Here is a 25,866-nt window from a genome sequence, read left to right on the forward strand (position 1 = left end):
AATTAGCAAATGTAATGTAAAAAACAAACCATTGTTTAGCTTAGAGATAAAATAGTTTTAAGAAAAGAATGTGCATTGTCAATTATGAAATTCAATTGAAGAATGCAACTATAAGATAATTTAATAAACATGTTTTTAACATATTGGAAATATAGGTTACTAGGAATATAAGTTAAAATTCCTTTTGTAAACAAAGGAAAAAGTCTTGGACACGCATTTCCAGAACACGTGAAAGAAGACGTGTTTTAACGTGTACGACGTCATAGAAAATGGGAAGTTCTCGATATAGTTAGAAACTTTAGAGTTAAGCAGGAAGAGTCAGTCTGAGAGTCTGAGGACGACAGTCTGGAGTCCAGACGTGGACAGTTGAACGTCTGGAAGCGAGACAGTCACCTTTGAAACATAGAATGTAAAACTTCGAATTCTTGACTAAGAAAACCACGACCGGTCGGAGAAGAAATAAACCCATGTGTTTTTTATAAACGTCATCTTTGTGTTGTAATTCTACCAAAAGGTAAAGTGATTATGTCTTATATAGCATGTTTTAAAATGTCTTTACATACAATGTCTCGACATCTCATATCCTCAATGTGAACACTAAGACTGTCTCAACACTACCTCCTCACTAACACTTCTAAGTATGAACATTTTATATATATATATATGAATCTCTTCATAACACGAACACAGAACGCAACACCTCTCTTAAGACTCTCTAAGACTCTAAGACTGCGCATTTAATGAGTCCTAAAAATAACAAACAAGAACAATAAAGAAAAAGAATAATAAATATAACTAATACTTCAGGCAGCTGCTGATGTTTGAAGAAATGCAGATTAATCCCTTAATCTAAAAAAAAAAAAGGATTAACAGCTGTGGTAGTCATTGCACATACAAAAAAATCCTGGAAGTGGAGTATAAAGTAACAAGTCACTTCCAGTTTAATGGGAAGCTGATATTGAATATTAACTTTCAATACAAGTATTAAAAGCGGATCGATGAGTGACCCTTTTGATAACACCTTTTAATAAAAGGCGCCGAAAAGACATTGGAACTAATAAGTATAAGATGATAAAACCAATCGCCTCAACCAATCGTAAGGGTACCAATTTTTATAAATTGGTCACAAATCTGCACATTAAGGTTATTTGGTAACTTATTTCAAACGTATAACATGAATCTCGTTCACACACCGGTTCCTGCTGGATCACCAAAGTTAAGCAAGGTTGAGCCTGGTCAGTACTAATGGGTGACCATTTGGGACTTCAGATGCTATGTGCTCTCCGTTTATCTCAGCATTGTTTCCCCTCATCCTGAACTTTTCCTTGCCACTGGACTTGGTGACAATTCAGTAGTGTGGTTGTAGACTGCGCAACCCTTGCCTCAAAATTAGATGTGCAGCAGCTCCTACAAGGGAGGGGGCATCCTCAGTCTTTGAGACTGAATGGTGGCATTGATATAAAATGAATGCTACCATGTGAAGGGTTTCATGCACTTTGGAAGTTTTAATTGATTAAAATGTCTTGGAAGTTTTGATTGAAATGTTTTGGAAGTTTTAATTGATTGAAATGTTTTGGAAGTTTTAATTGATTGAAATGTTTTGGATGTTTTAATTGATTGAAATGTTTTGGATGTTTTAAAATGTTTTGGATGTTTTAAAATGTTTTGGATGTTTTAAAATGTTTTGGATGTTTTAAAATGTTTTGGATGTTTTAAAATGTTTTGGATGTTTTAAAATGTTTTGGATGTTTTAAAATGTTTTGGATGTTTTAAAATGTTTTGGATGTTTTAAAATGTTTTGGATGTTTTAAAATGTTTTGGATGTTTTGAAATGTTTTGGATGTTTTGAAATGTTTTGGATGTTTTGAAATGTTTTGGATGTTTTGAAATGTTTTGGATGTTTTGAAATGTTTTGGATGTTTTGAAATGTTTTGGATGTTTTGAAATGTTTTGGATGTTTTGAAATGTTTTGGATGTTTTGAAATGTTTTGGATGTTTTGAAATGTTTTGGATGTTTTGAAATGTTTTGGATGTTTTGAAATGTTTTGGATGTTTTGAAATGTTTTGGATGTTTTGAAATGTTTTGGATGTTTTGAAATGTTTTGGATGTTTTGAAATGTTTTGGATGTTTTGAAATGTTTTGGATGTTTTGAAATGTTTTGGATGTTTTGAAATGTTTTGGATGTTTTGAAATGTTTTGGATGTTTTGAAATGTTTTGGATGTTTTGAAATGTTTTGGATGTTTTGAAATGTTTTGGATGTTTTGAAATGTTTTGGATGTTTTGAAATGTTTTGGATGTTTTGAAATGTTTTGGATGTTTTGAAATGTTTTGGATGTTTTGAAATGTTTTGGATGTTTTGAAATGTTTTGGATGTTTTGAAATGTTTTGGATGTTTTGAAATGTTTTGGATGTTTTGAAATGTTTTGGATGTTTTGAAATGTTTTGGATGTTTTGAAATGTTTTGGATGTTTTAAAATGTTTTGGATGTTTTAAAATGTTTTGGATGTTTTAAAATGTTTTGGATGTTTTAAAATGTTTTGGATGTTTTAAAATGTTTTGGATGTTTTAAAATGTTTTGGATGTTTTAAAATGTTTTGGATGTTTTAAAATGTTTTGGATGTTTTAAAATGTTTTGGATGTTTTAAAATGTTTTGGATGTTTTAAAATGTTTTGGATGTTTTAAAATGTTTTGGATGTTTTAAAATGTTTTGGATGTTTTAAAATGTTTTGGATGTTTTAAAATGTTTTGGATGTTTTAAAATGTTTTGGATGTTTTAAAATGTTTTGGATGTTTTAAAATGTTTTGGATGTTTTAAAATGTTTTGGATGTTTTAAAATGTTTTGGATGTTTTAAAATGTTTTGGATGTTTTAAAATGTTTTGGATGTTTTAAAATGTTTTGGATGTTTTAAAATGTTTTGGATGTTTTAAAATGTTTTGGATGTTTTAAAATGTTTTGGATGTTTTAAAATGTTTTGGATGTTTTAAAATGTTTTGGATGTTTTAAAATGTTTTGGATGTTTTAAAATGTTTTGGATGTTTTAAAATGTTTTGGATGTTTTAAAATGTTTTGGATGTTTTAAAATGTTTTGGATGTTTTAAAATGTTTTGGATGTTTTGATTAATTCCAATTTTTAGGAACATTTCTTTAACCATAATTTTTTACAGAACTAATCTCAGATTATTTAAAACCTCAAATTTTATCAAAACAAAAATTCTAAACTATTTTTGCGTAGTGGCGAGGCTATTTATAACCATTTTCACTAGCATCATTTTTAAGCTTGTTAGCCTCGGTTTTATGTAGTTCTAGGAGGGTTATTCTCTCCCTTTAAAAGGGCGGTAGTGCTCTTTAAGTTAACTAGCTTCAGAAAGTGGAACTTGTATTTTAGGATTATCAGGGGTATAAATTTCAGGAGTACTATGTAGAGTTGAGCAGCAAGATGTCTGTTCACATTACACTTGAGCTTCTGCATGTCGGTACAGTAAATTCTAAAGTCTATCAGTTCTAGGCATGTGTAGGGGTAGGATTTTGCTGTTTGTTGAGGGGATACAAGGGCTTGTAGTTCTTGCTTGCGTCTCATCTTCTATCCTGTTTTCTTATGGTGAGGGGGTGATGAATATTAGTTACAGCAGCTCGAGAATTGAGATAATGGTCAGAAGGCATAATTGCCAAGTGCCCAAAATCATTTATTTACATTTTTGTATTTAGTTTAAAAAGCTGCACATTACCGGAAACTCTTATCTTAAAACAGGGGTTAGTGATGACCTTTTTATTAATTAGGATATATACACTTCATTTGGCATTTAAACCCATTAGAAAAGCTTTGTCTTAAATTTTTGCTTCTGAGTAAACTGTTCCTAAATGACTTCTATTACAGGAATCCTGAGCCCATCTGAGGAAGATCAAGTTAACCTTCTGAAGAACACTTACCATGGTCGCTATCCAGTCTACGTGGAAGCTCATGCAACTGGAACAACGGTGAGAAACAATGTATTTCACTAAACGAGATTCTCTTACAATCTTGAGTATTGCAGAACTTCTGTAAGATTGTTGGTATTGATTCCATGATTGTTCATAATATTTTAAGTTCATATAGGGCTTTGTAATGTTACTTTTCAAATGGATCAAACGTATGTAGACTCGAAGGAAATGAAATTTTGGCATAACGTTTTTAGGTGAAAGTTATTTCTTTTAGTTTCACACTTAAGTCGCCAACATGTATTTAACACAACACAATAGTTTTCCCTTTTCAGGTCTTTTAGTTTTTGTGCTGCATTAATTCTCTAGAATCTACATGTCAACTGGCTTTTGAAAGGATAGGACTTGCATGTCGAGCATACCTTTCAAATTGCCACGTATCTATCTTGATGCATATGAATGTCATTCCGTGACTTCACTCACACTACTGCTTAAATACTGACAGGTAATTAACTCTGCATGTGAGCCGTCAAATGCGTGAGTGTCTTGACTTGGTCATTTAAATGACGGAGTCAGTGAGTGTTACAGCTTGATCCGTGCTGAATACATTTCATCTAAGGGTGGCTTATGCTTGTAAAAAAAAAAGAAAAAAAAGGTATTCAGTCGTTAACCAAGAAATTAAAAACTATACATTATACAAAATATGTAATTTTCTATCAGCCTGTATAATTTTAAAACATAGAAACAGGAATAAATATTCACTTTTTTAACCAAAAAAGTCGATCACAAAATATGGACTGCCATCGTTGGCCAAGTGGAGGAAACTGAAATTTTTTAAATTAAAATTTAAAGCTATGCAGGTTGACAGAAATTTAAATGTTAATGCGTTTGAAAACTTATCGATATATTGTTTACAACAATTTTAATCATACAGCATTATCTCCCCTTATTTTAAATGGATAAATGCTTATGCTTTAAGGTTATCTTAACTAATTGGATATCGAAAGAAATTGATGTCAAAGATTACTTGCAGAAAGTTCTCTTAAATATATAGTCCTATTCTGAATTTATAATTTTTATTACTATCTGAACATCGAAATTGGAAGAATACAAAGAAAAACGGGACTATTGGTTATTCTAGAAATCGCTGTTCTAAATGGTTCAGTAAATTGATATGAATTCGAGGACTAATGTCAATAATAATTCCTCATCTTTCTACAGTGTGCAACAAGACTACCTGCCATCATTTTAATTACAGCAGCTTTCAACTGTTTCATGTATCGACTTCTGCAGCTTATATAGTGCGCCAAGTGCAAATTCAGTTCAACAGAAACGCTTTCAGTTCTGAATTTTTTTTAGATGAGGGCTGATTGTTTATATTACTTGTATTGGTCGGACTATCGTTCTCATCTTGTTATTTGTGCAACGTTTTGTTTGAATTGTCATTTGACCGTCCTCAGGCATGTTGGTAGTCATTTGGAAAATTACTGGCTCAGATTTTCATATTTCTATCATAGTTTCTATAAGTGCATCAGACCATTGTCTCAATCACGGTGAACAATTGGAGAATAAAATACCATCTCCCCCCCCACCTCCTAAATGTCTTTTCTAGATTGTAAACATCTTATTTTTATATACTAGTGTTTACCCCTAACAAGGCATATAGCTGTAGCGGACTGGTGGATATATTATATACACCCCATCCCCAGTCCTACAAAATAGGAAAATTGAGTTGAGAAAGAAACGAACGCGTTTATTGAAATTAACTAGAATTTTGTGAAGAAACAAATAAAAGGATACAGCACAGGTTTAGTTTGGTGTGCGTCTCTCACTGTTAGCTGGTGAGAGGGAGAGTCTAGTGTTGTAGAAAGTCAATCCAGGCCATAGAGAAAGTGTGTAAGGTGTACATACTGTCTGTTGGCTCTTGCCCCACACATAGTAGCAGGGGACGTGAAGTGCATGAGCGTGCACCCTGAAAGGAAGCGGTTGGTCCGTCGACCGCTTAGGTCGGGAACCAAAGCGAAAAGGAGGAAACAGCTCAGGTCTCTTGCTTTTATAGTTGTTTCCGGTGGTCTTTTGCGCATGTGCGGATTTCCTTTAAAGGGGAAGTGACGTTGTCCGTGTGTACGCTAGCGTGTGTATGCACATGAATGTGAGTGCTAGCGTGTGTGTATGTACGTGAATATGAATATATGTACGTGCGCACGTATGTTTGTGTGCACGTATGTGTATGACAAGAGAAGTGGTTTGAAATGTGAACTCGTGTTTTGTGAGACTAGAAAAGGCTCGCACATAGCCATTTGGACATTTGACAAATTTCCCGCTTTTCTAGCGACCACCCTGTATTTGAAACCATGTTTAGGAGAGATGAGCAGGATGTTGGGTTTAAACTTCTGCATATCAGTACAGTTGGTAACAGGGAGAGAATTCCAAAGTCTAGCTGTCTAAAGAAAGAAACTTGGAGTAAAAGGCTTTTGGCATTAAGGTACCTCTACAGTGAAGTGATTTTGCTGCTAAGTGGGTTTGTCAGGTATGTACGTCGAGGGGATACAAGTGCAATAAGTTTGTCAGAGCACATTCTATTAAAATACTTGTAAAATACGTGCAGGAATTCAGTATTACGGCGATGGGACAGGGGTTGGTGTTTAGTTGAGTGCAGGGCATGTTAGCTTAGAGACTCTTCTTTGGACCCTGTTCAAGAGAGGCTATCGGTAGATGCGCCAGCTCAGATGTGGCAACAATATTCTATGCATGGTTTTGTAGAGGTACAGAATACTCTCGGATGTGAGTCTATCTCTAGTATGATAGAGGGAACCAACCCTTGCTGCAATCTTTAGTGTCCGTACTATATTTGTTCCAGTTCATATTGCCAGCAAATATTAAGCTGAGGGATGTTAAGACCTCAGGTAGGATGTTATTAATCATGGCTATCAGTGGTTGAGAAGGCTTCTTGTAATTGTTAAAGGAGAGCAGCTTAGTCTTAGTAGCATTAAATGTTATCTATTTATGGGCGCTGTTCAACTATGGTCTGGAGATCATTTTCTAAGAATTTTACTAGATTTTGTCAAAAGCTTTTGATAACTAAGGCTACAGCCCTGGCTTTGCCCGCCTTATCCCATGCATGGTATATGCGTTCAAAGATGACTTACAATATCTTCCTTAGAACGACATTGACCGACAGTATGGATTTAGGCAGATTAGCTTTTGCAAGGCGGTAGATTAGTGACCACTCTTAAAGATTTTAGGAAGGGAGGGTGATAATTGAGTGGGTCAATCTTTTCACCAGAATTCTTGTACACTGACACCAGAGGTCATCTTCCAGCTACTTGGGAAGCAAGATTCAGCTAGGCATTTGTAGTTTGGAAAGTATGGGACTAGAAAAGCTGAGCTTTAACTAGTATAGTGGGGATGGGATCGGGCTCACCCATCTTGGGGGGGGGATCTGTTATATCACGGGCAAAAGGAGAAGGATGAATTTTCAGATAGTGTGGGTCCAGTCTCCATAGGATAACTTGGGAGTTTGTTGGCTTTAAGTTAGAGGTAAATCACCGGATAAGCAGTTCTGCCTTCCTGGTTACCATGCATGCGACCGTCTGGTTGTTGAATAATCGAGGAATTACTCGTTATCCTTTATTCACCAGTGATGGATCTAATGCTAAAGTTCCCTCCCTTCCTAAGTGAAAATTTGAAGCATCACAAATTATATAGAATTACTAGCGATATATTTTTACTGATTCCAGTTCTGATTATCTATATATTTAACTATTTTTCCAATTACCATAAAAACATGTTAAATGTGCATGTTCTTGGACACAAGTCCACTTGGAGGGATGATCTGTTTTAGTTTTAAAATCAAGATATTTATCATTAGTACCAACAGCGGAAGATTTTATTTTAACTAAAATCAAATAAAAATGATAATTGAGAACCGTTTTTTGTAATAAGAAAATGAGTACAAATTTTCAGGTAGCAAAATTGGTAAGCTTAAATTTTGCCTTTTTCAAAAATTGCTCGTAAGTAAACTCGTATCTCCAACATAAATATCTACTTCGCTAGTGAGAATATTGCAATTTCAGAACTAATAGCTGGTTTTTATTAGAGATCGAGGTTGGTGGCTAAATACTTGAAATATCTGCAAGAAAAAAATTGCAAAAATTAGATCAGGCAATCTTGTGGGCCAACCGATATCACCACAAATCAAATGATTCGCCAACATTTCCTTAAAAAATTCATAAATACAAATGAATTTTGACCTAATTAAAATAAAATGGCATTTTATGTATATTAAAAAAAATTTTACTTTAAATTTTTACATACAAATGTTGAATAATTTTGGGACACTGTAACTTTGATCTTGTCTCGTTAATTTTGACAGGATTTCAAGATAGTCATGTGACTCATTTGGCTCTTACATTACATAATTCTCCATAAAACCTAATGTTCTAAAGTCTCAACTTGGATTAATTTTGAATCTTTGAATTTTTTTACCTAAAACAAAGGAACCAATAAAGGAAATGAATTACTAGTTGAAATAAAATTTTTAAGTCTAAGTTCATCTCGTCTACCATGTAGTTAACAAACTCTTCACTCCTGACACAGGCTTAAGTCTCTTGCACCACCATGGAGCCACATGTTAATCTCGCACTAGCACATGCTTTTGCCAGTTCTTACCATGTGGTTTCTTTGTCGCTTGCTGCTCATGTCTTTTTTTCTTTCTCCACTTTCCCTTCGCTTCTTTGACGTCATTGTGCACTAACTTGGTCATTTACACATGTGCCATGCATCTGCTGCTAACATGCATCAGTATCTACAAAGGCATATTGCCACTAAAGTGCACAGTGGGGAAAAACGGTGGTTGTAGAGCTTGGCAATGGTAGTTCAGTCGAACACTTGTGAAAATAGGACACAGGCTCCCAACGTCTCTTCCATGAGGAAAGAGGTTGCAGGGAAGAGAAAAGTTCATCACCTTGGTTTCAAAAACAGCCTTGAACTTTATCAAGGCAAGATAAGATATACTGAGCAGCTCATCGCCAGATGTGGCAATAGTACTCCATTTTAGGGCGAACCTGGCTCTTGACCGGTGTGGGATCTATGAGATTGGAAACAAATTTACAAAAGTAAGATAGTCGTTCATTTAAATTTCTGCATGTTGGTATGATCATAGAGAATTCAAAAAGGCAAGCGGTCTGAGAAAAAGCTATCGAGTTGAATCTTCCAGCATCTGTGAACCTTTACAGTAATGAGGGTGATCTGCTAATCAACTAGGTCTAGGAATATTTGGAGTAAAAGTGAAAATTAATTCCATGTAATTACTTGTAAGACGAGCACAAGAATACAACACTGGTCTGGCAAGAACTGAACTTTTACTCTAGTCCTCACTTATACAGGCCTGAAGGCCACTTGAGGATAAGGGTTAATGAATTTAAAGTGGTAGTGTAGTCGTTCAAGGTGTAAATTGGGTAGAATTTATGGGGACGGCTTGACAAAAACTTGTTTACATTGAATTTGAAGGCTACCATGTTGTATTCAACCAGGAAGCAGGCAAGTGGAACAGTGATGCAAAGGCGGGCAATGCTGGGGAGAAAAGCTTTGTTTATAGAATCTGCATTTAGATTTGGGCACAGTGGGGGGGGGAAATCAGTGGCTGTAAAGCTTGGCAATGGTAGTTCACTTGTGAAAATAGAACAGACAGGCTCCCAACGTCTCTTCCATGAGGAAAGAGTTTGCAGGGAAGAGAAAAGTTCATCACTTGGGTTTCAAAAGCAGTTTTGAACTCTATCAAGATATAGCTCCTGCCCAGATGTGGCAATAGTACTCCATTTTAGGGTGAACCTGGCTCTTGGCTGGTGTGGGATCTGAGATTGGAAACATTTTGCATACACAAGAGGAAGAAGCTGCACCAATTCAGATGTGGCAACAATACTTTATGAATAGGCGGACTTGATCTTTGGACAAAAAGTGAAGCCATATGAAGACAATACATCTATACACTCTGAATTTTTCTCCAAGGCGACTTTTAAAATGGATAAAATAGACACCATGATTGTCCTCTAGCAGGCTGTTGCAGGAGTCAAAAATACTGACAGAATCCTGCATTTTTTTTGGGATGAAAGCGAGATTATATATATATAGATTACTGGAGACTACAACTAAGAGTTGGTGAAAAGACTACTGAAGCTAGATAAACATCCCTGTTTTATGCTGTATATCAGAACGGAATAAGCTCGCATCCTTCGATGAATGAGAGCTGATTTTGTCTTTGAAACGATTTTGTACGTATGGAGAATCCGTCACAATCCTGATTACTAAAATGCATGAACTTTCAGATTTAATGAAAAGAATCGAATGAAAAGAATATTAACGAAAACTTTTTTTTTTTTTTTTTTTTTAGCTCGGTGATGAAACTGAATTAAAGGCTTTGAAAAGAGTTTTTAAAGACAAAATGGAAGAGCCATTACTTGTCGGCTCCTGCAAGAGCAACTTGGGACATACAGAAGCGTGTGCAGGTATGTTATATATGGACTTTGAATTTTTGCCCCCCCCCTCCCTCCCGGAACATCTGTTCGTTTGGGCACTTGATATCTACGCCTTGGATTTTTAAAAAATTTTGCACAAACATTAGTCATGAGGAAAGTAAATCTTTTTCTCGTGGAAAGGGACCCCGCATACTCGGCTTGCTTAGATGAATGTCCATTTGTATTCAGATTACTCAGACTGCTATAAATTTTATACACAACCTTTTAATCGATGTATTAATCTTTTAGATTATCGTGTCAAACTTAGCAATCTGTATAAAATTTTGAACGGAACTCTTTAATCCACGTGGGTAACATGCTCTCATACTATCTTAAGTCATTCGCAATTGTCCCAATATCGCCCACACTGACGATTGAACTTTCAACCTCCACTTTAGAACTGAATATTAGTACTTTATCTATTACGCCACTGGTCTTTATATAATTGTACGTTACTAGACTTCTATCCTGTCATGGATGACTGAATGAGAGCAGTCTATCCCTGTAGATTTAAGGATTTCGATAGTATTTCTGTATTCAACAGGATTCCCAATTTTGACAGGGTACACCTGAAAGTCAAGTTACATCATTAGAAACGTGAGAATAACTTAAGAGAACAGTAGTCCAAATAATCTAAATGCACTTTAATCTTAGACAATTTATGCTCACTTCAAGAGCAAGAAAATTTTTTTCAGAGATTACTTGCAGAAAGTGTTAGGATATTTTATCAAAGAAAATAACGAGGTCATCCATGTGAATTGAAGAATAAAATAAGTGAAAAATTTCGGTGTCCAAGGAAAGTTTGTAGAATATGAATAAAGTCAAAGCAATATTATCAAGTTTTTCGTGTAAAAATTTGAATGAACATGCGTATGTATTAGCATACCTGTAGTGTGTAAGTGATTTGCTAGCTGTTTAGTATTCTATGAAAGTCTCACATGTTGCGGCTTGGACATTTTTCATTGAGTTTGCAGAGGCCCTTCACAACCTTACAGGCTAGGAAAGATTGTCCTACCAAACAAGCGGAAAACCTAATCTACATTTTTATAGTATGAACTTATTTTCGGCGCTAAATATTTTTATCTTCAATCAAGTCTTCTCATATTTGCTACAGCTGCACTGCCTCTTCCAATATATTAAATGTTGATTGAAATTATCAATGTTGAATGTAGATTTTAGTAAAGGTTCTCCCTTTTGACGGCTTCAGCTTCTTGCTTATTTTTCAGTGATTGTAAGGATCTTTGAGTAACATAATTACCTCCCTTTGTATATAAACGAATGATTGTTTCACTTCGTTATCAACATGTAAATAAAGACAGCCGATATCTTGTTCGGCTGTTCAACTAAAACATGACTACATGTTAATTTCTTTTGTCAATGTCTATATAATTTTCCATATGAATCTTATTTAAAACAAGGTGTTTTATTAGATTCTTTGTTAATTCATAATTAACCAGTAATGTTGGCTACGGACCAGCTTACACTAAACTATTTCATCCTGTTCTGATTTGGGTCGGCTGAACTTGAAAATGAAACTTTAAATAGCTTTATTGCAGAACTTGCAAGTCAAACAATTAAAACAAAAACAAATGATCCAAATAAGGGATAAATCGCCATGATACACTTGATAGAATATAACTTGTCTTGAAGAAGTTTGTACGAGTAACGTCTGCGTTCATTACTACATAAATGAACTGTCGCTTGTTATGTAAAAAGTTTGAATAGAAATGTTTGCGTGTAAGATGTAGCAGTTTACCTGTACTACTCGATTACTCGCTTGCTGGCACGTGAATGGTACTTATTGCTCCTTATATATATATATATATATATATATATATATATATATGCCTTGTGATGTTTTAGTCTTGTTTTACAAGCATAATGAATACAATGGATAGTTCTTCAGATTCTAGTTGAGTAAATTCGGGGACGGGGGGGGGGGGGAGAAATGTACAAAATGTTCTGACGTGGAGTTCACACATACAACCCTTTAGTTGCGCTCTAGTTAGCCTCTTTATCTCAGTATATTTATTACTAGCGGGAAGGGGGGGGGACTTTGTCCCGGGCGTAAAGTACATTTAAATATATTTTAATTTGTATATAGCTGAATCTACTGTGAAAAAATTTCCCCCCCACTCTATATCTGTGCCTAAATCAAAACGCGGATTCCATGAACAAAGCTTCTTTCTTAGAACTGCACGCCTGTGGAACTGTTCCGTCTGCCTGCTTCCCACCGGACTACAACTTGGATGTCTTCAAGTCTAACGTTAACAAATTCTCATTGAACCGCCCCCTTAAGTAAACACTTCATCAAATCTCCACACTAACGTAATGTACTTGCAATAACCCGTATCCCTGAGTGGCTTTCGGGCCTTGATAAGTGGAGATCACTGTAAAAAAAAAAAAAAAAAAACTAATTTCGTATATATTAGTCATGATTTAAAAAATGTCATTAGGTGCTATTAGCTAATTTTCGGAACCAAAACTGTAGCATTCAAAGCTGGTGACGTTACCACTATATCAACGTGACACACAAACCAATTAAAAACTAAGATGAATGTACAAAATGTAAAATGATTTTTCTTTTTTTTTTTTTCAATTTTGACCCATTTATAACCCCTTAAAATTTTTAACCCCTTAAAAATTTTAACCGGCTAAATACCCATAAAAGACCAGCCTGTAAAAATACAATCATTAGAGACCCCTAGTGCCGCTTTGCGACTTCAGTTTCGGAAGAGATAAAGTTTGAAAATATGGAAACAAACCTATAACCTTTTATATATCAGATTACCTCTAACATTCTAACCTGCCGATTATCTGAGTCTTGAAGGTTTTGCTATTTTAAATACAACTCCGACGTCTTAGAGGGTGAAATTCTCATTTTTTTTTTTTTCATTGTCGATTTTCCTTACAGGATTGGTTTCTATTTTAAAATGTGTGCTTTCCATTCATCACGGTGTGATACCGCCGAATATAAACCTTACTTCGCCACACCCTCTCCTCACAGAATCAAATCCTTGGGCAAAGGTTGTAACGGAAAAAACCAAACTACCAAGTAAGTTGTAAATAAAACTAAAACTGTTTAATAAAACTTTACTTTTTTATATGTAATTAAATGTTTATTTATACTGTTACTGTTGCAGTAACATACCCAACCAATCAAGTCTTTGAATTGTTACCTTCACTTACCAAACTCCATCTGATTTTTATTTCCTAAACTGTTTTACAATTATTTTAATGGTGGATGCTTCCTTGAACTACAAGCTAAATACTCTGGACAAACTCGACAAGCAGCAAAATCCCACCCCTACAGAGATCCCTAGATGTAAGAAAACCTACTCCAATAGTTTCTTCCACTAGAACTAGACTTTGGAACTCCCTTCCAGGTTTCTGCTTCATCAATTATACTGACTTACAGAAGTTCAAATGTAATGTGAATAGACATCTTGCTGCTCAACTCCCTTCATAGTATCCCTGCAACTTATGTTCCCGATAGTAGCCCTTACATCAAAATGGCACTGTGCCTTGTTTGGACGGAAAATTTAAAAAAAAAAAAAAAAAAATCTGGAATCGTACATTTGAAGGATCAGAATGCCACTTCCTTTCGTAGCAGACCAATGCTAAAGTCATTGGATCAAATCCGTCAAGTGGACAAATTTTTTTTCCTCTTTCTGGATGAGGATTCTAACTTTTTGAACCCTGTTATGTAATATATATATTTGCAAACTTAATATTGATCCTCTATTTTGGGTTAGTGGTTTTGGAAAACCTACTTTTTGTAGGCAAACCACATCTTATGTAACAGTTTATTCCCTTTTAATTTGATTGGACTCTGGATCAAATATTGACAACATTGAATATTCAAATTAGAAAAACTCGATTTGTTATGAAATGGATCTTATAAATCAAGATTTACAATAACAATCAAATCGTGTTTCAGGGGCAATTTTTATTTATACGATCATTTCAGAACTCTTTATTATCGTCTGGCAAAACCATAGGATGAAATTTTCATTGACGTAATTTTCTCAAAAGAAGCAAACTTTGTCTATGTACGATATAGGCAATTATAGTTTTTACCTGGTAAGATCTAAAAAATTTTTCAAAATCTGAAAAAAATCCGTTTTTACTAAATATTTTACCTGGATGTTACTTAAATTTGAAACTTGTTTCACAACAAAATTTCTAGATATTTTGCCATTTGTGAAAAAATGGCATCAAGGAAAACATAGCATGTAAATTTAAGACAACCCTCTGCTCCTTTCAAAATTTTGTGTGCGTATGATTGAATATAAAACTTATAACTACTAACCATATGGCACCTGTTTTTGTCAGTGTAATTTGATATTAGTGTATTTTCCCATTAGTTTATTTCCATTAGTTCAACTTCTGCGTGTGATTATTGGACTCTATAACACTAGGTTGCAATATTTTCGATGTATGTTAAAATTATGTAATGCACAGATCGAACTTCTGATCTGTTTCAGATGTAAAGGACAATCCAATTTACACTTTCGATTCTTGTGCCTTTAAGGTTTTTCCTTAAATCAGGGTCACGATCTTGTCTGACCATTGCTCAAGTATTTGTATAGCATCATGGTAGCATTAATGACTTTGTTTGGAATGGCACATATCTTTAAGATGCTGGCTATTTTTTCCCTTTATATACAGTGTCAAACACTTTGAATAAATCTGCAAAGACCATGACTGCTTAAAGGTTTTTGGCTTTGACTCCTTGATTAATCTCCTGACAGTAAGAATTTAACCAATAGTAAAGCGACTCTTCCTAAATACATGGTTTCCTGAGCGCTTTTTCGATCTTTGGATATGGTTGATAAGCATGGTGTTGTATATTTTTGCTAGAGTAGGACTTATTCCTTTCCAAGGGCACTAGCCCCTTTTCTTTTCATTATCTATCTTGACTGCATACTTCGCACCTGATATACACAGGACACTAGGTTTCACCTTAAATGAATCCAGAAACGGATGCCATCCATCAGCATGCATAATCGATGCAGATTAGCAGGTGATATTGCTGTTCGTGAATAACACTGATGTACAAACACTGTTACGTGAGTGGGGAAAAGTCTGCAAATGACATCGGTCTTTGTTAATGTGGATAAGGCAAAGTTTATAACTTTCATTGTGGAGGAGATCGAAGCTCTGGATGGAACAATGCTAAAAGTTGGTTTATGTACCTGGGCAGCAATATGGGTTTCATGGGAAAATATCTAAATTCGCATAAGCAGGGGCTGCATTGGATAAGTTGCTGTCAGTATGGAGTTCGAGGCTGACTGACAAACTGAAAAGGCAATTCTTCAGAGCAGCAGCAATAGTATGTTCTTGTTCACAATGCTACAACCTGGACACTCACACAAAAAAGTTAGAAAACTAGACGGCACGTACACCTGTATGCAATGAACAGTCAGTATAAAATATCTTGGCAAGATCATCCCACGAAGTAGCAATTTTATGGCAACCTACCTGCCATATCTATTACCATCAAAGCGATGTCTACGATTTGTCAATCTCTGTCAAAGAATTAAGCAAGAGCTGGTGAAAAATGTATTGCTGTGGACTTCATATAGCCTGGGCGTATGAGTCTAGGACAACTTAAATCCACACATCCAGCAAATTGCATATGACACCAACTGTAATGCTGAAGATCGTCTGAGGGAAGTTTAGTCACCTTGATCTGGACAAGGAGTCCAACCAGACGTATTTCCCTTAATTCTAATTTTTCTTTCAGCAAAATATTTTCAGAATTTTGAGAATATTGTTTCCAGTCACTAGAATTTTTTTAATCTATAAATTTTATGCAGCTTCGGGCAGATATGCATTTTAGTATGTTTCTAATCCGTTGTCTCCATATAAATATATTTAATATTTCGATTTCAAATATTTTTAGATATTAATTTCCTGCTTACGCAGCCTTCTGTTTAGGAAACTACTACCAGCCAAATTTGAATCCTGTTACAAAGTCTTTGACTTTTTAGCCTGGTAATCAATGAAGCCGTCAATTAACATTAAAAGAATTTAAATTCTATATCCTGTCAAATTGGTGGACATAGCTAGTAAGCTTAGCAGCATAACTGCTAGTTGGATTCAAACTCCTGCCTACCAGAGGATCAATTCAATATGTATATTATATATTAGGTTGAGCAAAAGTCTGACCCATAGGCAATTTATTGTATAACAATCTCTGGATTTGACTCCTCGATTTTTTTTTTTTTTTCTTGAGGACATTTTAAATCGGTTTAGTCTAACAGATCAAGAACATTACAAGCACTAAAAATAACCCCACATAAAGGGAAGCCATAAATAATTCTGTACATAAATGTGCAAAGATCATGTATCTTGAGTAAAAATGTTTGGAAGATGGAAATCAGTTTGAACACTTATTTATTGTAAACTAGCATTTCAGCCTGGCGTTGCTCGGGTGTTTGGAGGTGTATGTTGAGCAAAAAAGCGGTCAATTTTTTAACTTTGACCCCTATTATGACCCTTAACATTTGTTTGGGGCTCAAATCAAGTTAAGTTAGATCCATGTCCAAGGAACCTATATCTAAAATTTTAAGTGCTTAGACCCAAAATTAGCAGAGTTTGGTAGTTCTCAAAGATCAAATTGTTGAACTTTGACCCCGTTAACAGCAAAATCTCTGGCCGAAAACCTGATTAGAGATTCCCAAATCTCAGTACTCTGTATATCAAATTTCGAGTCTGTAAACTGAAAATTGAGTTATTGCATGGGGAAATGCGTGCGCGCACACTGAGACGCGGACAGACGGACACGCGGACAGACGGACACGCGGAGAGACGCGGACAGACGGACACGCGGAGAGACACAGATAGGTACTTTTTTTTTTTTTTAAATTTATATAATTGCCTACGGATCTAAACTTGTGCTTCTCTGGTAGGCATGATTTTTCTGAACATTTCGAGTTGCTAATTAAGAATCTTTTACTCTGTACTTATCAATCTTGACCCACAAGATCTTACCTGCAATGATAAAATATATTAATTTACAGCTAACTGTTTATTCAATAAACAAAATGTAAGAAAACGTATTACTTCCTCTAAAGAACAGAATTCGTTAATATAAGGATTTGCATGAAACGTTTTATTTTGGCCTCCATATAACACCAGACAGCTTTACACCATTTTCACAATGTGTTCCACAGTGGCATTTATCCTGCATTTTGTACAGAATAACCATAACCTGACGCATGTCTAGGACTCTAAAAAAAAAAGAAGCTAGTTAGTGGCGAAGCTTTTTTGAAGTTAAGTGTTAAAAAAAAATCTTTTTTTTTTTTCAGTTGGCTACATTGGCGTGAGCAGTTTTGGATTTGGAGGAGTAATTGGACATGTCGTACTGGAAAGACTACCACATAAATTAAGTAAATTAATTCGATCCATATTCCTATTTTATTTTGTTAAAGCTGGGGATGGGGCATCTTGCTGGATGCTAAACATTCACTCACTATCTCGTACACTCCTTAGATTTTAATGCAAGTGTTTGAATATTTTTGCACTTTGTTCACAGGGTGTAAAATCTTTTTAAGAGCCGTCAACCCTGGCCATGCTTTAATTTCATAATGCATATACCCAATGCTCTCCTAGTCGACAATGGTAACGCTCTGCTTGTTAGTAATGAGTTTCCTAGACTTAACTCAATCAACCCCTTAATCTTGCAATCACACCGTTTGTAAATGCAATTTGGATATTTCTCTAAACATACGTGGTAAATAAAATTTCGTTTTGTACAAATGCTGATACTTAACAGGAATATGCAGTGTTGGGACAACCTGTACCAGGTGTAATTTTGTCATCTTGTGTCGTATGTTCATATTTAACTTTTCTCATTTCGTTTTCATATCGGCAGGTTCTAGGCTATTTTTTAAAGTTGAGCAACATTTAAAAAAAAAAACAAAATGTTAACTGCCATTTGAGTTCATAAGCTGACATTAATGAAAGTTCTTTGCATAACCTTATCTGATCGGTTAAATCAATTTAATTTTTCACTTCCAACTGTGTACGTGTTTGACAGATGTTTTAACCCACTGCATAGTTTTTTTTTTTTCTCTTGTGATTTGATTCAATAAATTGAATCTTATTTACATAACTTACGTTTTGCTTTTATCATTGAGCACTTCGGTCTATATTGATATTAGATACAAACTGTATTATATAAAAGTTGTCCATGTCCAGCTGAAAATGAAAGAAAAAAAAAATCAAAGTTGCTATATTTTGTTCAATGTTGCCCTGTATGAATAACTTTTTCCAGAAAACTTTGGTATGGTGGAGGGGGGGGGATAACTGGACCAAGTTGTCAAAGAGCTCGCTTTTTCAGTCTTTTTTTTTTTTTTTTTTTTTTTTTTGTACTAATGTGAAGAGGAAATGCGAACTCATTTCTTGTGGAATCTGTATGTCTAAAGAATGGGCTACGCATAGAGGGAAAGAAAGAGGTAGATAGTTTTAATAGAAATGTTACATTTTTTTGCCCTCTGAATTACGCCGGATAACCTTGTTAGAGTAATTGAGACTTATCAGTCTGAAAAATTACTTTCTACTTTACTATCGTTTAATCATTTCATGGAAGATGGTGTATCTCTTACCAGGCACTAAACTTTTAGCATACATAAAAAAAAAAATTGGCATAATGAACTGTGAATTAGCAAGCTCAATACTTGCATTAACTATACTAGCAAGTGTGCAAAGGGTTAACTTTATTGTGTGTGTGTGTGTATATATATATATATATATATATATATGTTAATTGATCATTGTGGAAATGAAATGATTCTATAAACGTAATCTATTAATTTTCTTGTCTTGTTCTTGTGCAAACATTTGAGAAATGAATTATCTTCCTTATAGTCGCTCTTTATCAGTTAAAAACCATTTCGTCTCCAAAAAATAATTAAAAAAAATGGCCCTGTTTGTGGATATTTTCTATTCTGAAATTAGTGCCTATTTTCTAAAAAATAGAGGGATAGTGTGGATTTAGGCAGCGTGTTTTCATTTAAACGTTATAATATAGCACCTAGCATTTCTGTTTAATTTAAAGTTAATTCTAATTTTTGTATAATTCTTGCGTGTTAAATTGCTGTATATAGGATCTGTTGGCGTCTTTTTGTTCCCCTACTTTTTTTTTATTTGCTAGTACATGTTGCAGACTGTTTTTAGTCTCCTTTTTAAAAATTACAAGTGAATTGACATCTGTTCTTTATAATTTACATAAAAAAATATTCAGAAAGTGTTTCGAATTTTCATTGAAAAAAAAATCTAAATATTTTAAAATGAATTTTTAGCTTTAAACGATTGAGAAAGAATGTTGATTGTTTTTAATTCGTTATTTGCTTTCGTTTTAAAAATTTTAACTACTGTGGAATTTCCATGGGTTGTGATTGTTAAAATGCTTGTCTTTTTTACATTTGTTTCAGTTGGTATCTCCAAATATGCCCTCCTTCCACTGAGACTAAATGATGAAAATCAGTTCATCAAAATAATTCAATATGCCGAAAATCGATTGGATATCGAAACCCTGTGTCTCATATCTAAGGCTTCTTTCTGTCTCTCACCTAAACCGAATATTATTGGCTATGTTAAGGTCTTCAATAATGGTAAGTTCAAAATAGTATTTTCGTTACTTTTCACCATTCTAACAGGCTGCCTGGCATTGCCCGGTCGTAAAATGTTTAAATATTTTAATTCATACAGAATTATATTTTACCTAATATATAGTGATTTCAAGAGCTGACTTGTACTATCAGCTAGAATCGAAACTAAAACCTATAGTTTCCCAGGTCTATCCATTAGCATATGACCTGAACCCATGTGTATACGAAATCTGCGAAAAATAGCATTTAACTTCTAAGTTTTTAGTATATCGCATAAATATGGATTTAGTACATGAGACCAGTCAGTGTTTAATTTTGCTCCCACCACCACCCTTTAGGAGCTATTTTATTGACTAAAAAAATAAATCAAGTGTGCTTCAGATCCAAATACCCTATATATAAAATTTTGTCTAAATATTCAAGAGTTTGATAGTTTTCGCACGTACACTGACAAGATCATATACACATTTCCATATACAAGATGGAATGTGTCGCCCTAAAAACACTACAGCTTTATTTTAAAACTTATTGAAAAATCAGTCCCGGTAACTTTATGTAGTGGAGCTGACATCTATTCTATATAGCCGCCTTCAGCCTCCATCACTGTTCGAAACTGGAGGCATGACTTTTCTATAAGCAGTGGGAGCTCGGCAAATACTTGGCGTATGGCAGTTATCAGGCTAGTTTTGGTGTTGTGGGAGGTCTGTTGGTAATGTTCTCAACCTATGAGCAAACGTAGTCTAGCGGCTTCAGGTTGGGAGAGGGGGGTAGGGGCAGTGAGAAAAGGGTACAGTCGTAGCACTCCTTCTGAAGCCTAGCCTGAGTCTCTTTGGACTTGTGGGCTGGTGCTGAGTCTTGCTACCACACTCAGGGGGTCACCATACTCAGCATATTCAGGTACACTTTGGTGTGTACGTTCAAGCTGACTTTGACGTGGCCCTCACTTGAAACCACACCAAAGACCATAACATGATCAGAAACTTTTTCATCACCCTGGGCACATCCATTATTCGTGGCAACCCTCAATTCATTTTGAGGGTGTTGGCAATGTTCCGGTTATAACTTGGATTGATAGAGCAGGAGTTGTACAGCAGTGCATCTTCGATCTTGTTGAGCATTGCCAGTTATGTACAAATTCCAAGAGCCTGAAAGTGACAAACTAGTAGATGGTTTGCAAAAAAAAAAAAAAAAAAATCCGTTTCATCAAACGGAAATGGAATAATTTCTAGGGTGACAATTTTATCTTGCATACTTTTTGTAGAAAGTTATTTTTCTGAAGGTTCAATGCAGGCAAAACTCGATCCAATTGCAAATTAAACTTTCCAGTCATGGAACAATTCCATGCAGATTCAGCAGTTCAACGAGATGCACCTGAAGAAGGTCGGAAGTTACATCGACCAAAACCTGAAACTAATGTTCAAAAATCTAAATAGTATGAATAGTCATCTAATATTTTAATATCTCCTGCATTATTTGGAAAGCAATTGACTGTAAATTGTTTAGGAAGTAATTTCCTAATTTGAATTTAAAGTACCAGTAAACTGTTTTGGTTACTTTTTAGTTTTGAAATTTAAAGAATTTTTTATTTTTTCTATCATAGCTAAGATTAGTTAAATATTCTGTCAGTTATCACCTGTGAAAATGTCTACTCTTTAACACTAGAGGGCGCTACAGTTGACTTTATGCTCTATATCCCACCTTCACGTGGCGGCGAAATTCAAATCTACTCGTTGGTAGAACTTCAAACTGATTGGACGTTATCCGAACAAATTGCAATGCATACTGTTTAACCTCTAATCAGATTTTTATCTTATTTAAATTTTTTTTTTTAACATTGATCAAGGATACAAACGGTTTTGAAAAAAATTGTCCAATGGAGTTGAGATATATATATATATATATATATATATATCTCAATTACAAAGAATTGTTTTCAAATGTTCAAAGTGTTTTGACTTTCATCTTAATTCTATCACATTTCCTGTTCTATACGCTTTGTCAGGCAAACGTTAAATATCGAGGTTGTGTGTACAGAAAACTAATCTTTACAAAAGCATACGCCTGGTGACAAATGTAAAAAAAAAAAAAAAACAAATTATCGAATGTACGAAAAGGTGATTTAAATGAAAACTATAAATCTGACGCAGGCATGGGAAGAAACGACAAACTTGATCAATTGTCAACAAGATGTTAAATTTATATTTGAAAGGTCATTTTCAGCAAAAGGTTACACAGGTGTAATCAAATCTTTCAGTCTTTTAAATTCAGTGAAACGACAATGGCCGAATAAGACTATATTATTGTGATGACAATACCATCACAAAACGGGCAATTCAGGTGGTCACAGATGGTTACATAATTACCGAAAAGTATGTTAGTTGACACCAAATTCCTGTTAGTGAATTTTATCAACCATCTGCACCCCCCCCCGACAATAGACATTGTATTTCACGTGTACCTAACAAAAACTACGCGCTGATATGCAAATATAACACTAATACAAGCACCATCGGCGGGTTAATAGTGGCGTGATTCGGACTGTAGTTTGACAACTGTATAAAGGACCGCTGAGACTTTGAACTGTTCATGTGGGTAATTGCTTATTTATACCAGTGAGCTTGTCTGATTGCCACATTCACGAAACTGACGTTTCTTAAATAGTGAACCGTATTGGTCAGTAATCAGGCCCTCAATTTACATAGCGGGTAACGATATTTTGATATTCATTCAAATATACTCCTTTTATTAAAATAAAATGTAATCAACTCTAACACGGCGTTTATATATTACCTTTTTTGGTTTAGTTGGTTTTTGTTATTCGTGCCCCCCCCCCCAACAAGGCACATCGCCACTGGGCCATAAGGGGCTATTTGGATCATGCCTAGGAAAGATTAACAAGATGTTGGTTTGTTACATTTGAATTGCTGTATATCAGTACAGTCAGGAAAGCTGGTAGTAGGAAGACAAGGGAAGAATCTACTAGACTAGATCCCTTTCTGGTATTTAGGGACCTCTACTGTGAAGGGGTAAGATTTTGTTGCTAAGCAGGTTTGTCGAGGATGTGTGAGGGCATAAGTGCAACGAATTCATCGGAGCACATTCCATTAAAATAATTGCCAATTGATAGCCATCTTTTGACCAACAAGATGGATGAATGCACTCAGAAAAAATATCTGGAAATTATATGGGACCTTACTCTTGATGGTCCATAACTGTGATCTGTGCGTTCCCGGAACTGGACGTTTTATACAAAGTGTAAGGTTAGGATTCGGGCATTCTGGCTTACAAAAAATGCCTAAAATCCTTGTCGGCATTCTCTGGCAGATGCACCTCAGGCAACTGGTTTTTACTTTCTCAAAGAAAGTAAACCCTGGAAGGATGAACCTGGGATCGAACAGGGCCATATGTCGGCAACAGTCGCTATTTGACTGATTATCCAGCACGAATCGCCACCTTTGTCGCTTTTGTTGAAAAGTACTATTCAGAATGTCTGGAACTTGACGTTTACAAGATTTATTTTAAACCAATCCATATAAATTTTCTTAGTAAAATTTGATCCGAATCTTGTGAATATAATTTATTGAATCAAGGAGTAAAAGTACAATCTGATTCTAATGCAAATGTAGTTGACTTTTAATGAATTTTGAATATAATTGATTTTTTATCTAAATTTTATTCAAAATTCATGAAAACTTGAGTTTTTTTTTTTTTTTTTTTTTTTTTTTTTTTTTAAGTGTTTAAGATTCTCGGTTGATACAAGCACTTTAATTGTACGAATAATTTTCGTTGTTGGTCCCCCCCACCCCCAACAAGAGGTGACCTGTAAATTCACCCTTGTCCGTTAGTCATTTTTTGTCTCGTTCACTGCACTCATGGGGTACCATGAATACTTCACTTGCTCAATTTTAGTCTCCTTTAGAACTAGATAACTAGATAAATTAAACCGATTAGTCAAAATGTAGGGGGTAAAATTAAATCTAAAAATAATATACGTAACAAAAATGTAAAATATTACAGAATCAAGCATAAGTAACAATGGATTTGAAAATATATTGACGTTTGATTTCAAATCCGTTCAAATTGCCGAATTGCTCATTTAATTCAAAGTTGAACACCTACCTAATGAAGAGAATGTTCCTGAAATATATTATGATTCCTGAAATATATTATTATTGATGACAATGTTATATATATATATATATATATATATATATATATATATATGAAAATGTGAACACTTCTCAACCTATATACTGATGGAAATAATATGGGGTATTCCCAGAAGGTAGCTTTAGAAGTGACGTCGCAACAGGTTTCCTTGTTGCAACCTAGATCTCTGATGTCTGGTAGTAGACTGATATGCTGAAACCTGTCAAGAGTTGAGCAACACCTTATGTGGCGTACAGCCGCTTTTAAAGTGTTCACGTGATTACATCACGTGAACACTTCATTCATGCATGTCACAAATTGTACATGAAGCGTACTGAAGGGGGAGGGGCACTACTTGCTCCTATCATCTCATCCGCAGTACTTATTTCCTAGGAAATTCAACCTCCGTTTTCATCCGGAAAATGTCTAAGGGATCAAAATTGAAAAATTGGTAACTCGGGGTTATCGGAATTTTATGAACTTTTTCATGAATGTGTATGCGCGGCTGGAAAACATCTAAACCTTGTTAAATAGGTTTAGGAAACACCTTCTTGATCGACTCGCTGTCTTTAGGTTTTGGTTTTGATTTCAGTATTTGCTACTTAGATTATTTTTAGAAAAATACTTGCATACATGTCTGTTCTTTTTATTTTTAAGGAATTTAACATTACGTTTAGTACTTCCAGTTATATCTTTTTGCATATTTTACGACCGGGCAACGCCGAGCGGTTTGCTAGTAAGACTATAAAAGAAAAGCATATTTTATCATTAAAAGGAATCTGCTCATTGTTCTAATTTACTTCAGTGTGTATATTAGCTTGCCGCCCGCGTTGCTCGGTCGTACAATACGCTTAAACATATTTTAATTTATGCAGCTTATGTCTGTATTATAGAATCGATCCTCTATTGATTATACCTATTTACTATGCCTCCCCACGGGACAGTTAGACACCAGGGTCGTTTTTTAACATGGAGAAAAGGTACAAACATAAAAATTGTCTCAGTCGTGAAGGATTTCTCCTCCACCGAAAGAACAATAGAAGTGCAGCATCTGAGAACAGATACTACACTTTGATCTTTTTATTTATTTGCTTCCCCACTGAGCAAATTAGGCAGGAGGCCGTTTTTTAATGTGGAGATGGGGGGAGGGAAAGAGGGGATCCAGCTCCCGAGAGGTTGGAAGTGGGAGCTGGATTAGAAACTGTTGGTATGAAGGGTTGCCCCTTCAGTAACCAAGGTCAGATATGTGGGGGTTACCCCCACATATGGTCTTTGCTAGTCATAGCTGGTCTGTGCTAGTCATAGCTTTGCAGCATCTGTCGGAACAGATACTACCCTTTGATCTTGTCCCGAAGGCCAATCTTCTATTGATTATATATTACGAGGAATAATTTGCTGGTGGACTAATTCGGCCAAAAAATGTTGCTCATCATATTCCGTCTGTTTACAATATCACATCAGCTGATATTTTGGATTGACGGTCTTAAAATTACCTCCTTAAAAATAACTTTTTACAGGGGAATATTTTACATCGGCTGGTTTAACATAAAATATCCCTCCCCCGACATAAATAAAGTAGAAATTACTTTTTTTTCCCCTTCCCCCGATACTTATCAGATGAATTTCAATACAAAACATACCTAATAAATTTTGTGAAATTTG

General features: G+C 35.0%; 1 protein-coding gene across 1 annotated transcript in view; it reads left to right on the top strand.

Annotated features, from left to right (window-relative positions):
- The window catches only part of LOC145285892 (uncharacterized), a 150,053-nt gene that overhangs the window by 36,314 nt on the left and 87,873 nt on the right, over positions 1 to 25,866 (top strand). Inside the window, exons 9-13 of the mRNA XM_080134357.1 lie at positions 3,880 to 3,980; positions 10,312 to 10,426; positions 13,350 to 13,490; positions 17,752 to 17,832; positions 19,879 to 20,058. Of these exons, the coding sequence (XP_079990483.1) occupies positions 3,880 to 3,980; positions 10,312 to 10,426; positions 13,350 to 13,490; positions 17,752 to 17,832; positions 19,879 to 20,058 (618 nt within the window). The remainder of the gene's footprint in view (positions 1 to 3,879; positions 3,981 to 10,311; positions 10,427 to 13,349; positions 13,491 to 17,751; positions 17,833 to 19,878; positions 20,059 to 25,866) is intronic.

This window comes from Euprymna scolopes, chromosome 10 (genome assembly GCF_053919585.1).
Source record: "Euprymna scolopes isolate OS-2025 chromosome 10, ASM5391958v1, whole genome shotgun sequence".
Classification (NCBI taxonomy): Eukaryota; Metazoa; Mollusca; class Cephalopoda; order Sepiida; family Sepiolidae; genus Euprymna; species Euprymna scolopes.